Source organism: Pteropus alecto, unplaced genomic scaffold (genome assembly GCF_000325575.1).
Source record: "Pteropus alecto unplaced genomic scaffold, ASM32557v1 scaffold166, whole genome shotgun sequence".
Taxonomy (NCBI): Eukaryota; Metazoa; Chordata; class Mammalia; order Chiroptera; family Pteropodidae; genus Pteropus; species Pteropus alecto.
The window spans coordinates 5,150,167-5,164,125 of NW_006439757.1; the positions used below are offsets into that span (position 1 = coordinate 5,150,167).

Here is a 13,959-nt window from a genome sequence, read left to right on the forward strand (position 1 = left end):
CCTCGTCACCCCTGGTTGTCTAAGTGGGTGTCCCAATTTTTTGGATTTTATCAAGTAAAACCATTGATCTCCATGGTCACCATTCAAAAATTAAGGTACCATCATAGTGTGGGCAGCTAAAAAAATTTTCTATTAATGATACGAGACAAAATAATGAACTACTATCATCTAGTATCAGTATAATTTCAAAGAAAGACATTATAAGAGCAAAATAAAAAAAAAGGAAAAAATGATTATAATCTCAAAATAAAGGAGCGCTCTTTAAATCGAATATGTTTAGCTGATCGAGAATCTCACCACATCGTCCTTTTCTCATTTTGTCATGCACTAGTGAAACATTTCCTGTGGACCTACTTTTGGAACCTCTTTACTAGTCATCTTTGAAATTTGTCCTTTACCAGGAAAAGGGAATTTCATAGCTTTCCTTTCCTTCCCATATGGCTCCTGTGGTTCTAGGATGCAGTAGCTGATAATACAAATCCATCTACCGTTTATAACACCGGCTCTGAAAAGTAACACACGTATTAAGTCATGAACACATATTTTAGGAAATGTGGAGTTGGGACCCATTTTCCCACTGTTCCTTCTCATCTCCCTTTCTGGTTGTGATGGTTTCTCTAGAGCAGCTGACGTCACAGGATGATCACTGTCACCACACCAAGGGCTCTTTGCCTCTTGATTTCTGGAGAATCTTGATAATGATGCTCCAAGGGCTTCGAGAGTGAGAGTGTGTGCGTATGTCAGAGAGTTGCTGTTATGAAGGGCAAAGGGCTTTTTATGTATGGTTGTAATGGAGTCTAGCATATAAATCTAATGTACACGTGCACAGGTTTAAGCCGTCATGCATGCATGGCACATCCTGTATAATTGGGGGAAGTAAAACAGTTGTAGTGGGATAAATAAAGATGTCCGATTCTACAATCTAATAGTGCACTTCTTTTTCTTTAACTGCCCCACCACCTTCCCCCAGTGTTTGTCTGGTTGGATGGTTCAACTTCCCCTCTTCTCTTCCATCTCACCTTTTATGGGTAGAACTGAAAGAGATCAGTTTTGGACAGTACCTAAAATATCTTTGGCATTTAGTGCCTTTCTGACTAATGAAGTTGGAAGGCTTTAATTACATATGTAGAATATTCTTGTTTGCGTCTCCTGTCCTCTTGAGAAATGGAAAAGTTTTGAGAATAAGTAATACTATTGGTGGTTGACTCCTTGGTAAAACTTTAAAGATGGGAAAAACAGATGTCATATTATTTTTGTCTTTTGTCCTAGAAAAATGGCAATGAAGTGTTCTATATTTAAAACCTGTGTCTATTCAGAAGCATTTCCTTTTTACTAAGAGGCAATAAAGAGCCTGTGTCCTCAGTGACCTATTCTGCTTTGTTCTATTATGTTAGGACCATCTAAACTCTACCACTGTAGGAATATTGACATTTGCACGGTAAATGGTTCAAAATAAGGACTGTTAATTGAGCCTCTGGAATTAGGTCGGTATTTGAAACTTGAGGCATCCTGAGGGTGATTTCTGTGGACCCAGAGGCCCCTCGTTGCAGACATTGAGTTCCGTGGATGGTGCATGGCAGCCCCGCTCCGCCCACCCCAAGCAAACGTTCTACAGGGTTCGACCAGAGCCAGACCGGCCATGGGAAATGAGTTGAACACCAAGCCGAAGGGTTTTAACTGTTATGTTAAAGGAGAATTAGGAAGAGAGAATTTGTTCAGTTGACACGCTTATGCACACACACACACACACATTTTGGTTTAAATGAAAGAGAGTCCAAGAGTCATTTTATAAGAGAGGGAGATGGAAAGGGAGAGATTGTGTTTGTCTGCGTGTGCACGCACACAGTTAAATGTTTCAGTGTTAGCTTAGAATGTAGTCATTCACTGCTTGCTATAGCTTGATCATGGAGAGCAGAAACAAGGCTAGCATTAAGTTTACTGCAGATAATTTCCTAGTATGTTTATCTATACATGTGAAATTAAAATTTAACTGCAGATTTTGCAGTCTGAGAGATTATATTTTGATGTTTGTTCTTGCTGCCTAAGAGGTGAATTCTGGGAAGCTGTCATAGGCTCGGTGATAACGCATTGTTCTGAAGAGGAAATACTTATATCGACTCTTGAAAACAGGAATTAAAGACTGATTTAGACACTTGATATTTTTCTTATTTGTACACAAGATGGGTTTTTAGTCACAACTGAACAGTTGATTCTTCTAAGGAGAAATTTAAATTTTCACAAGTGAACTTTATCTGCTTAGATGGTGGTTTTCCCCAGGGCACGAGAGTGAACATAGGGAATAAGATGTGTATTCTATGGTGCTAAACACAACACTGCTCCTTCAATAATCATAAAACTGCCTTGTGACATCTTTGTTGCTGTATCATTTAACTCTTGCATTTTCTTCAATGAGACAAACTCTTTGAGAATGAGAATTATGTGCGACACTTCATCTATCTTTTAGAATTTATGAAATACTTTCCTACTGTATTTAACTCATCTCTCCTGAAACATGACTGTTCTTGGGGTGCCCTTATGCCAACTTAAAACAAACGTGCCATGGCCTAAGCTGTGTGGTCTGTTTAACTCAGATGTCCACTTGTAATTTTCATGGTTAATTCAAGAGATGAATACTTTATAACTACTTTTGCCTCAAGTTTAGAAACTGTTCAAAATTCTGTATTCAAAAAGATATAAAGAATGCCTTTTCTGGTGGAAACACCCAAAGAAATTTTACACAAACAGAATAGCTCGAATCTGTACCTTGTACTGGAATTCCTTACGCATGTGTTTTGTAGAGATACAATGCTTAGGGATCCGAGGCTGAATAAATATATCCAGGCTGTGTCATAGATGACAAGTAATATAATCACTAGGTTTTCCTGGGTTTGACATATGAATTTGAATGATGAAATCACAGCTCTGGGGGCTTGTGTTTCCTTTCAGTGTAAATTAGTGAGCTCAGAAACAGCCTTCATAATATTTAGGGTTGAAATTATATATTTAAGAATTTTACTGAAAATCATACACTCCACCACGGGTTTTTTTCCTTACATTTTCCTGAAATATGCGATGATGTAACTTTCTAGGGACGTGAGGGACTGGGATGGAGCAAAACATCTCAGCAGTGTAGTGATTTGACATTTTTGTTTTAAATGCTCTGGTGCTTTACAAAGATGTGTGGGATGTGGAGGCTGGTTTAAAATAAGATCTTGCACTGCTCGGAATGATAGAAATTCACCAATTTGAATAGGAGTGCTGATGGACTTGTCTCTCCCGCCCTCTTTACTTAGGGGCATGAGGAGAAAGGACTCATCATATTCTCTGAGATGATTTAAAGAATACCTTTTAAAGACTCAAATCTCTTAAGTATATATAACAGAAGTACAAATGTGAGACCCTCGGACAGTTTTCCAGTCTCAGGAAAGGACTGTTGGTCTGGGCTTCCACCTTGTGGCCACTTTCAGAATCGTCTCCGTCTGTGCGGGTAGGCCTTTTCCCCAGCTCTGAACCCGAAGATTGAAAACACGTTTCCTCCCTTCCTTCCTTTCACTGTTACTCTCAGGAGTATTCGCTTTAAGGCCGCGCATACCACCACCTCTGCAGGAGCGTTCCTTCCCCTTTCTTTGCATTCAGTGCCCCCACAGTCTGTTGCTAAATGCAGAGATTAAAATGAGGTATAAAGGAAAACTAGTGACTTTGTTCCACATGTGTGTTTATTCTCTGACCGAGGAGACAAATCGTAAACCCCTGACCGTAAAGTGACCACACAGAGCACACGTGGAAGGCCAAATGTGAGTGGTCCAGCTGGTAAAAACTTCGATGACTGAGAAGGAAGCCGTCACTGCCAGTGGGGACGGGGAGGGGTGCCTTTCACCAGAGCGAGGGCAAGGGGGAGTGCGTTTCGAGGGACCTGGACCCAAAGAACGCCAGTCATTTGTATGAAGAGGGTGCAAGAGCTTGTTGGTTGTTTGGGCTTTGTTTGAAAGCCCGCCCGAGGAGCTTCGGTGCAGGTGGTTTGACACGATGTCCTTGAAATAGTGCGAACAGGCATGTTCTCTAGAGGCAATAGGCATACTCTGCCTGCCAAACCTGATGTAAAAATCTGAATTTATAAAGCAGGCGATTTAGGAGCCCTTTATGTGTTTTATATAAATAATTCACTTAACTTTTTTGGGTGGGTAGAGAGATACTCACATACGAAACATAAGCATTAATTTATAAAAATTCCGAAGTATATTCTGAAGTATATAAATTTCAGAAATATTTTAAATTCTATATTCTTGGCGTTACTGTGTGCTTGTAGTCAGATCTCATAGGTAATAAGATCAGCTACCGTTTTCTGAGGGTCTATATGTGCCACTGTTGTTATGAAACTATTTATCTTGTTAGCCACACAGCTTAGCCAAGCATATTATTCACTTCGATTTGCAAATGTAAAATGTAGTCTCTGTATCACAACCAGGGTTATGTATCTCAGCAGTGATGGAGACGAGGATGTGCGCTCTCCTCCATTTGACACCAAAGCCCATAGTTTTCCCATTAGTCTTCTTAGAATAGTTTTATATGTTTTAGTGTAGAAAAGATTTGGATCTGTCAGTGGCCATGCCACCCTGAACGTGCCTGATCTCGTTTGATCTTGGAAGCTAAGCAGGGTCGGGCCTGGTTAGTACTTGGATGGCAGACCACCTAGGACTACCATGTGCTGTAGGTGTTTAAAAAAAAAAAAAAAAAAAAAGATTTAGTTCTCCTAAATAAAACTTATCAGCTTAACCACCATGTTAAGAGACTCAGCAAAACTTTTAGACTTCCCACCTTCTTGCCCCCTATGAGTTTGAGCCTTGGCTATTCTAGCTTTTAAGCTCCTTATTTAATAACTTTCGAGACATAACTCTCTTAATTGCTTGCTAGTGATCTTTGGCCAAGAAGCATAAGTTATATATTTTTTGGCTTTGCAAAGGGAGCCTAAGTTGGCATCAGTACAGTCTCTGATCCCGAGACTGCTGTTACTTAAGATAATAATCCTTTCTCTTCCTCCTCATGTTTAAGTCCATAGGTATTTACCATTTGGTCTCCATGGGCCCGCTAATTGTAGCACGATCTTGGCCTTACTTTCTTTGGTAATTGAAATACAATCTTTTTAAAAGAACCAACATTTTTTTAAAAAAGAAATTATTTCGTACATGGAATGTTGTACCTTTTGAACACCTTACTTGGGATTATACTTGAAATACACATATAAAGCATATATAAAACAAAACTCATTTTTAAACTCTTAGCAAAGCGTAAAATATGTCCCCTTCATCATTTACAAAGAATTTGAGAGGAAGGGGGGTGTGCCAACGCTGGTTGTGGGAAAGGAGGTGGAGGAATGCATATCTCCCATCGGCTCTCCAAAGATCGTGTGAAAATGTGCTGTACGTTGTTAGCGAATCCCTGATGCTGTTAACAAGTGAAATTAAAAGCTAGTTTTAAGTGAATTATAAGTTTGCTGTGAGGCCTATTACATTCCGAATGAGTCTCTAAAGAGACATTAGAGAAAGAGCCCAAGGTGCAGAGAACTCTCTATTATGTGAGCGTGGAGTTCACAGACTCTGAGCAAGAGAGTTTGGTTAGGTTGTGAACACTCATGCTCCTGAATAACGTGGAGGATGCTTTTGGATTTCATACATGGTTTACATTTGGAGCGAAAAAAAAAGAAAGAAAGAAAGAAAAAAAGTCTTTTTTCATGGAAAACTGCATTCCTATTGGCCTAGCAATATTTTTGTCTGGCCTACAGTGGTTTTGGAACTTTAATCTGCTTTCAAATAGCATCTATTTTTGAAAAAAGGATGTCCTTCCTAGGGTAGAAGGAAAGGCTTATTGTTCCCAAAACTGCTGCTTCCTGATTAGAGCGATGTGTTCCTGTTTGTATTTGAGACTGCAGAGTTGTTTTTTTTTTCCCTTTTTTTGAAAAATAGCTTACATTTTTAAAGGGTTTTAAAAAATATTAATAGTCATGTGAATTTTATTTGTCTCGAGAGGTGCAGTTGGGGAGGGTACAAAGTTCTCAGTTTACATATTCTAGTTTCTTAACTGAAGTGGAAATTGGAATACTTCAGGTGATTTAACTCTCCAGCAAGTTTTTTTTTTTTTTTTTTTTTTTTACTATAGTCAAGTTTATTGAAACATAACTTCACTCTTGTTTGTATAGAAAAAAAAAAAAAGAATCTTGGAATATAATTTCCTGAAGGCCATACATTCCTTGTTTGGAGAGAACACTTTTCTCATGATGCATAACACTTAGTTTTCCCCAGTGTTTGCGAATTTCATGTTGGTTTGAAGAACAGCACTTTTCTAGAGCCTCACTCTGTTGCCTCTTGGTTTCCTTGCCAGGAAAAGGTAATTCCGAGCCAACTTGTAAGTTATTTTAACAACGGCCAAGCATTTATGAGGAAATAGGTGTCGAAACATCTGAGTGAAAAGTAAAGAGAAGCAGTTAAAGGTGCACTGTTAAGGGGTAGGACGGGGGTGCGGCAGTTCCCCAGCAGAGCAGGGCTGCCTCACGTGGCTCCCACACCCCCAGATCTTTTCCCATATATTGCTGACCTATTCCATTTCTCTTGGTTGTGCTGCCTGAAATCTTATACCACCTAGAGATCTGTCTGGACTGTGGAAATGCAAATACTGACACATAGTTCCCCATAGGAGATTCAGGGTCCCCACTGATCACTCACACCCTCATTTGTGTTCCGATTGTCTAATTTTTAGACCATGGTGCCCCAAAATGAAGTTTGGTGTAATGTGAGGCTGCTGAACACCTGGGTAGAGGGTAGAAAAATTTGTAAGATTTAAAAGGCTATAGTTGCCTATTTCAAAAAATTGCCCAGTCCACCTTGCTCTGAGGAAAGGAGAAGAAAACTCGTCTTCCTTTTTTGCCTTTCAGTGTTATTTACCTTGCTCACTAAAGCTTGGCAAACCTAATATTTGGCTTTTGTGCTATTTAGTGTTGAAGAAAAGCTAAGCCACAGATTCCTTCTTCCTTTTAGTTTGTATTTTATTTGTTCATCTCTAGTCAATTTCCTTTCATTCCTCAGAGTTAGAGAGCAGAAATTTTCTGATGCCTTTTCTATAGCTTCTCTGCTTTTCCTTCTTACCTAAATCTGTGGTGGTCGCATTCATACCACATAGTGAAATATTACATTTACTTGTTTGTTCTCTGCTCTTGAGATGTCAATTTCTCACCATTCCCTCTGTTAGCTACAGTTAAGAGATTTCAAATTTAGAAAGAACCTATCTGCAGAGCCCTCTGATTCAAGCTAGACAATATTGCCTTCCATTTAACAGGTTCATGGAGAATATATGTCATCTCCCCTAGTTTATAAGCTCTTTGTGGCAGAGACCGTTTAAAATAAGTTTCTTTTGAGATGACTTATTCTAAGAGTAATCGAAGAAACTCTGGACATAATTCATTTAAGAAGTTTATAGTCTAGTTAAGTATCTAAAATAATCGAAATAGTTGCACCGTATTCTTGGTTGTTTATTGCTGGACTGACACATTTAAACTTACTTCCCCAAAACATTATGTGAGATGCGAATGTTTTATTTATGCAGCTACATGCATATAGAAGGAAAACTGCTTTTTAATTTGGTCATGCAGAAATGATATAATGCAGTTTCTCTCCTTTTTACTCTCAGTTCCATAAAACAGGCTTAGTAAACAGCTTCCTGACCCATTCACTTGTGTCAGTCACTTATAGGTGACAACAATACACCATTGTTCTCCACACTTTTATCAACTATTAAACAATCTTACCTAATGTGCAAGTTATCATTGTACATATTATCTTAGTTATTGTTCATAGATCTAGTCTATATAATCGTATAGGTTATACAAGGTTAAGTTCACGTATACAATACTGACACATGTAACAGGCATGACTTAACTTATAGAAAAGTGCCCCCTGTACAACTCTATAACTCTGTAATGTTATAAAGTAACAGATTAATAAAGCGCCATTGGGTCAAGGGACATACTTTTTTACTTTGATTTTGTTTGGTTCGTGTGAAGACGAAGAGACTTAGCTATTTCAAGTCCTGTTGTATCCCAAGGTTTAAGGTTGTTCTTTTCCTCGTTCTGCTTCTAAGCTTCCAAATTCTTGTCTCCATCATGTTTCTTTTAGATGTCCCCCTTCTCCAGTTTTTAAAAAATTCTGCTTCTTTCAACTACTTTCCCAAATATACTTTTTTGGTAGTGTAAATTTATCTGCTTGACGAATGTTAAATGAATATAAATTATCTTGCCTGGTTGCTTAAATAAAAGGATTTGAGGCCTTGGACAGGTTATAGTGGGTTGATAGATACTTAAGTGAAAAAAAATGTAAGGTCTCAAATACAATGTGAACTTTAGGATTATTCAGAAGGACATTTTATTATAAGTATTAAAGAGACCTTCTCATTGATGAGGATATTTTTATTGGCTTTCCCTAGATGCAAATAGAATATTATGATTGCTTCTAAAGAAGCCTTAGGAATGCATACTTTGTTACCTAAGTGGTGGGAAAGGTGTTTGTTTGTTTGTTTTTTAGCTTTCTGATTTGTACTGAATTTATAGGGTCTAGTTTTAGGTTTCAATCTTTAAATAGCTTTTAAAAGACTTGTGAGACATAACAGAGTACAGATGAGTAAAATTAAAGACCATCAGTTTATTTGAAAGTTGACCACCAGAGGGAGACACCTTAAATTTTCCAATACTGATAAATTTTAAATTGGTACAATTTAGAATGATAAAGGAGGTCTTTCTCACTTGACCCTACTTAACACATCCTAATATTGTTTTAAGGACTAAAAAATATTTTAAGCTGAAAACCTTCTTAATATCCTCTTTAAAAGGTTTTGAATTTCTTATCTAGTTATTCTGTGAATCATTGTCCCTTATCTATACCCCTAATATATGATATTTAATTGCACATATAGTTTGAATTATTCTGAAGGATTTTCCTAAGGCTACAGACATTTTTTTTTGTTGTTAATTGAAATAGAGGTTTAGGTTTAACCAAACTAGCACAAGACTTGTACACTAAAAAGTGCAAAAACGTTGAAAGAAATTAAAGACCTAACTAACGAATAAAATCCTATGTCATGGATTGAGAGACTTAATATTGTTAAGATGGCAATACTTCTTGAATTGATCCACAGATTCAGTGGATCACTCAAAAGAGCCAAAACAATCTGAGAAAGTAAATATCCATTCACAAATTGTATAATTCTGGATGCTTACTGGAGTCTTAAAATACCAACTTCTTGGCTTGTCATATGAATATATAAGCAGGATTTTGAATTTTTACCAGTCTCGAGCTTTCATGAATAACTTTGACTTTTTTCCCTATATATTGCAATATGTTCTAGAAAAACAAATGCATAGTCTCTTCTTTTAAAGAAAACATTTAAAAGAAGTCTTTCTCACTTGAGAAAGCATTTTTATATGTAAGAAATGTCATTGTAGTAAGAATTAAAAAAATCGAATTCATGCTCATTAATGTATGCAGTAACATACATTAATTTTATATTGACTAAGAAAATTATTCGATTTAATCATAACATTGGCACCATCTATACTTTAAAATTAAAACTTTACTTTTGATAGCTTGGTAAAAAGCAGAATAAAAAGAACAACTTATGGATTCATTTTCGTACATTTGAGCCAGTTTATTTTATATTTTAATAGCTTTTGTATGTATCCCAAAGGCAGTTGTAATGAATGGCATTTATACAGTTGAGCTTTTCTCTTAATAATGACTGTTTTTAATGTTTAAGAAACTCGTATTTAAAATATCTATATTTTGGTCTGTAAATATAGTGACTTGTTTTAGAAGCCTCTTTTTCCTGTCAATCTAATAATTTCTATTCTTTTTTTCAAACAGGATCTGGAAATAGTGTATTCCTATTTACATGGTATGGAAGCCTTATCAAACCTGAGGGAACATCAACTCAGGTAAGTCATTTTAAGAATAATAATAGGATGCTAGAATGTTATGAGATCACTTATTATAGTTAAGAAGTAAGACTAAAGAGTTTACTTATGAAAACTCTGCCTCATCGAATCCCTATACTTGGCTTTATAAGTTTTACAAATTGAATTTGGTTTTATGCATATAATAAGTTTTTGACATTTCTGCCATAGTGATATCCTCTCTCCCTTTTGTCCCCCACCTCCCCTTTAAAGTAATAAACATGACTTGGGTAGATATACAAAAAGGAGCATTATTTGCCATCTTTGCAAATCAAATTCTGCTTCTTAGCACTCAGATACATTAGAAACCACAGTGTTTTTAACTATTCAGTGATTAGGTACATTATTTTAGTATGTTTTATGTGTTTGTACTATATTTATTACATTAAATTGACATGCCCCTTCTTGGGAATCACAGTTTATCACCGTTTATATCATAGTTGTTTTTATGTGGTCTACTCATATAAAAATATTATCGCTTCTATTGTACGGTGATAAGATAACCTTATTTATGATTATCTGGCTTTATAGTAAAAGATCAAAAACGTATAGTCCAGCGATTTTTATTTTTTATTTTTTATTTTTTTACTTTAACTAAAACAAAATAAAGGACTTTGGGAAGATTACATATTGGATTACACACCAAGTAGGGCATAATGGGAGGTTTTTGTTTTTTCCAACTGTAGCTGATTATGAAACCAGCAGTTTTTAATTATGAGAGGAATACTTTTTCTATATTCTTCCCTTTTAATCTTTAAACACTAAATAATTTGCGAGCATGTCAATTTTATATTTAGTTGTTAATTGAAAAAAGTGTCAAGAGGATCGAGTACTTCTAAAATTAAATTTTTAATGAAAATCATTTAAATTAAAGTAGATTGCAGGTTAAGTGTTTAAAAATTCAGTCAAGTTTTATTAGAAAGGGCAAAACCACTGGGAGTTTAAAAGATGGCTCAAATTAAAGCAAGCATAATTTTTAAAGTATGTATCTTTCTTTAATTTTATGTTTTTGATAACAGCTATCCTAAAAAAATTTAGCACCAATTCTCTTTAATCAAATGAAGTTAATCATACGCAAGTGAATCATTTAGCATGCAAATATAAATATTTGTCTTCAATTGCTTGTAAAACCACACATATAGATAATATTCAGATATTGATTATATAATGTATGTATAGTATATGTGGTTATAAAAGTCAATAATAGAAATCTATGTAATAGAAAAAGGAGCATTTTAGTGTGTCTTATAGAAATTTTCAAGATTATGAAAGTAGAGAAATAACACAGTGAAGTCCCATACACCCATTAACCAGCTCTAGAACCATCAGTTTTCTGCCATTTCAAAGGTAAATTTTGGTTAGAAACAACTGATTAATTCAAGGGTATGTCTTCATCTATTTACACGTTACAAAGTATTTTGGTGACTATACAGTTTTGTTTGCTGGCATGAATTTACAGAGAGGGGACTTTAAGGTATTTCTCTTCTTCTATTTGTGTTAAAAAGTTATTAGTTTCCCATATTTGAGGAAACATCAGCTGAAGCTAACTTAAGTCCAGCTTTATAATGAGCAGAATACTCAAATGAATAACAAAAAAAGAGGTACAGATTAACTCAACAATTTGGATAAACAGCTTAAATTGCCATTTCTGGGAAAAATCTATCATACTTATATAAGTCGTTTTACTTGAATTTCATAAATAAAAATTTTACCCCAGGATTAATATAGAACAGTACAGACTTCTACATAATAGTGCTTTCCAATTTTAGAAAAAAATAGCTCTTACTCAAGATTTCAGTCTGTTTATTCAGTAATGGGCAGTAGAACAATATTAGTCTTCTACTATGAGGGATGGGAGAGGCTTTCATTTATTTGAAAGCTTTGGCTTTGCATTATTGTGACCCATTCATACGTAATCAATAAACTGATTCTGAGCAGTTAATTGTCTGTTATAAGATCACACACTCTATGCAATGTAAAGGTTATTAGATTTCATTTAAAAACTGTATATTTTTTCAACACGACTTTAATTTTATAATGTTTACTCACTTTATCCACATGGATTAGAAGCAGCATGTTGGCCAAAGGGGAAGAGGATGCTATAGTTAGGAGTGGAAGCCAAAAATTATAAAAAGCAGAGTACCTGTCTGGGGCCGCTCAGGGTTGGAAACAAGAGCCTGCTCAACTATATGTATATATCCTTCAGCGTTATGGTTGAGTGTGATTAATATTATATGTGTACTTTAAGATTATAAAAAAAAAACAACTAAATTATAGTTAGTATATTCTTTAAGAATTCAGTAAAGGTAATGCACTTTTGATAAAACATTCCCTAACATGTTTAAGAATAAAAAAATTTTGGTGCTTTTTCATTTTTTTAGAACATTGACATATAGAAAATTTTATCATGATTTTTTGATGGCACTGGCTAAATTGATTTTTTCAGTCAATGGTTATTGATTGTGTGCCTACTATGTGCTAGACACTGATGTAGGACACGCAGATACAGCACTGAAGTAGACCAAATCACTGCCATCCTGGAGCTTATGTTCCCAGTGGGGCAGACAAGATTTAGATAATAGATCAATGTTGTTTTATTCAGATGTATGTTATGTTGGGCCTGGTAAGAATGAGTGTTGGGCTGCTTTGACTTTGTAGTCAAAAAAAGGAGGTAGCGTTTGAGTTGGGGCAGCTGTGCAAAGATTGCCACAGTGTAAATGGGTCCCAGATGCTTTGTCATGGGAACAGGCTTGGTGTATGAGAAGGCAGGGGCTGTGGCCTAGTAAGGTAAAGTAAGTATAGTAAATAGCGTAGGATCTTGTATTCAAGGACAGGGAGTTTCTATTTTCTTCTAAAGGTAGTGGAGGTTAAGAGCAGAGATATGAAAAGATCTGACTTAACATTCGCAAAGATCTGTGTGGAGAATGGACAATAGACATGCAAATATAGAAGCAGAAGTCTCCATTTGTAGACTTGGTTAGAGATAGTTGTGGGATAGTTATGGCTCATACTTGGTTTTCACAGGGGAGATGATGAACTTGGTCAGTTTGGAGGATATATTTTGGAAACAGGTGCTGGCAGAAAGATGGGATGTGAAGAAAAAGGAGGCATCAAGGATGAGGATGCCAAGGTTCTTGGCCTAAACAATTGGGTACTGATTGTAAGAAAGCAGATTTTGGGGGAAGAAATTCAAGATCTGTTTTAGACATTTGGAATGTGAAATGGCCATTACACAGCCAGTGGCTACACTGAGTAGCGTTTAGATGAGTGGATATCATGGTGAGAGATTAGGTCTGGAGCACTGCTGTGGAAGTCATCAGTTCATAGGTTAAATTTGAAATCATAGACTGGATGAGAGTACATGACGCAGAGAAGAGCGCTGCAGGGTTCCCTGGAGATGATAGATAACCTTTAGCCGTAAGTGGAGGAATGGCATGGAGGGAGAATCAAAGGAGAAAAAATGACTAATACATTTACGAGAAAAACCTAGAGACTGAGGACAGGAATCTAGAGAAGATAATGCTGTCAGGGAAAAGGAGTCATCAATTGCTGCCAAAAAGTAGAATTAAGATAAGGACAGAAAGGATTTAAATAACACTGAGGATGCTGATAACTTTCAGAGCTTTTTCTTTGGAGTTCCAGGGCCAAGTGATGGAGTGGGAAGAGGGTGAGATCATGGGGATAGTGCGCCTAGACAACCCTCAGAGGAGAATTTCTGTCCTGGGAAAAGCAAAGTGTGGATAATAACAAAGCAGAGTCTGTTGCTTAATTTAAGACCAGATATTTTTGGATCCATCACTTGCGACTATCCTTTTCTGTGAAGAAAAGGTGTGATTCAATCTATGGAAGAAAACTGTGTTTAGTGATGTATATTCGAGATTTGATGCTATCTCCTAGAGTTAATTGACATTCATTTTGAATGTTTGGAGTAAAGGATTGAAAAGATAAGAATGACCTCCAAGATAGGG

General features: G+C 36.2%; 1 protein-coding gene and 1 pseudogene across 7 annotated transcripts in view; both read left to right on the top strand.

Annotated features, from left to right (window-relative positions):
* The window catches only part of RAPGEF2 (Rap guanine nucleotide exchange factor 2), a 209,940-nt gene that overhangs the window by 54,644 nt on the left and 141,337 nt on the right, over positions 1 to 13,959 (top strand). For all 7 annotated transcript variants that reach the window (XM_015593293.2, XM_015593295.2, XM_015593294.2 and 4 more), the window contains exon 2: positions 9,903 to 9,973. In XM_015593293.2, coding sequence (XP_015448779.1) covers positions 9,903 to 9,973 — 71 coding nt within the window. The remainder of the gene's footprint in view (positions 1 to 9,902; positions 9,974 to 13,959) is intronic.
* Positions 4,596 to 4,714, top strand: LOC112483948 (annotated as a pseudogene).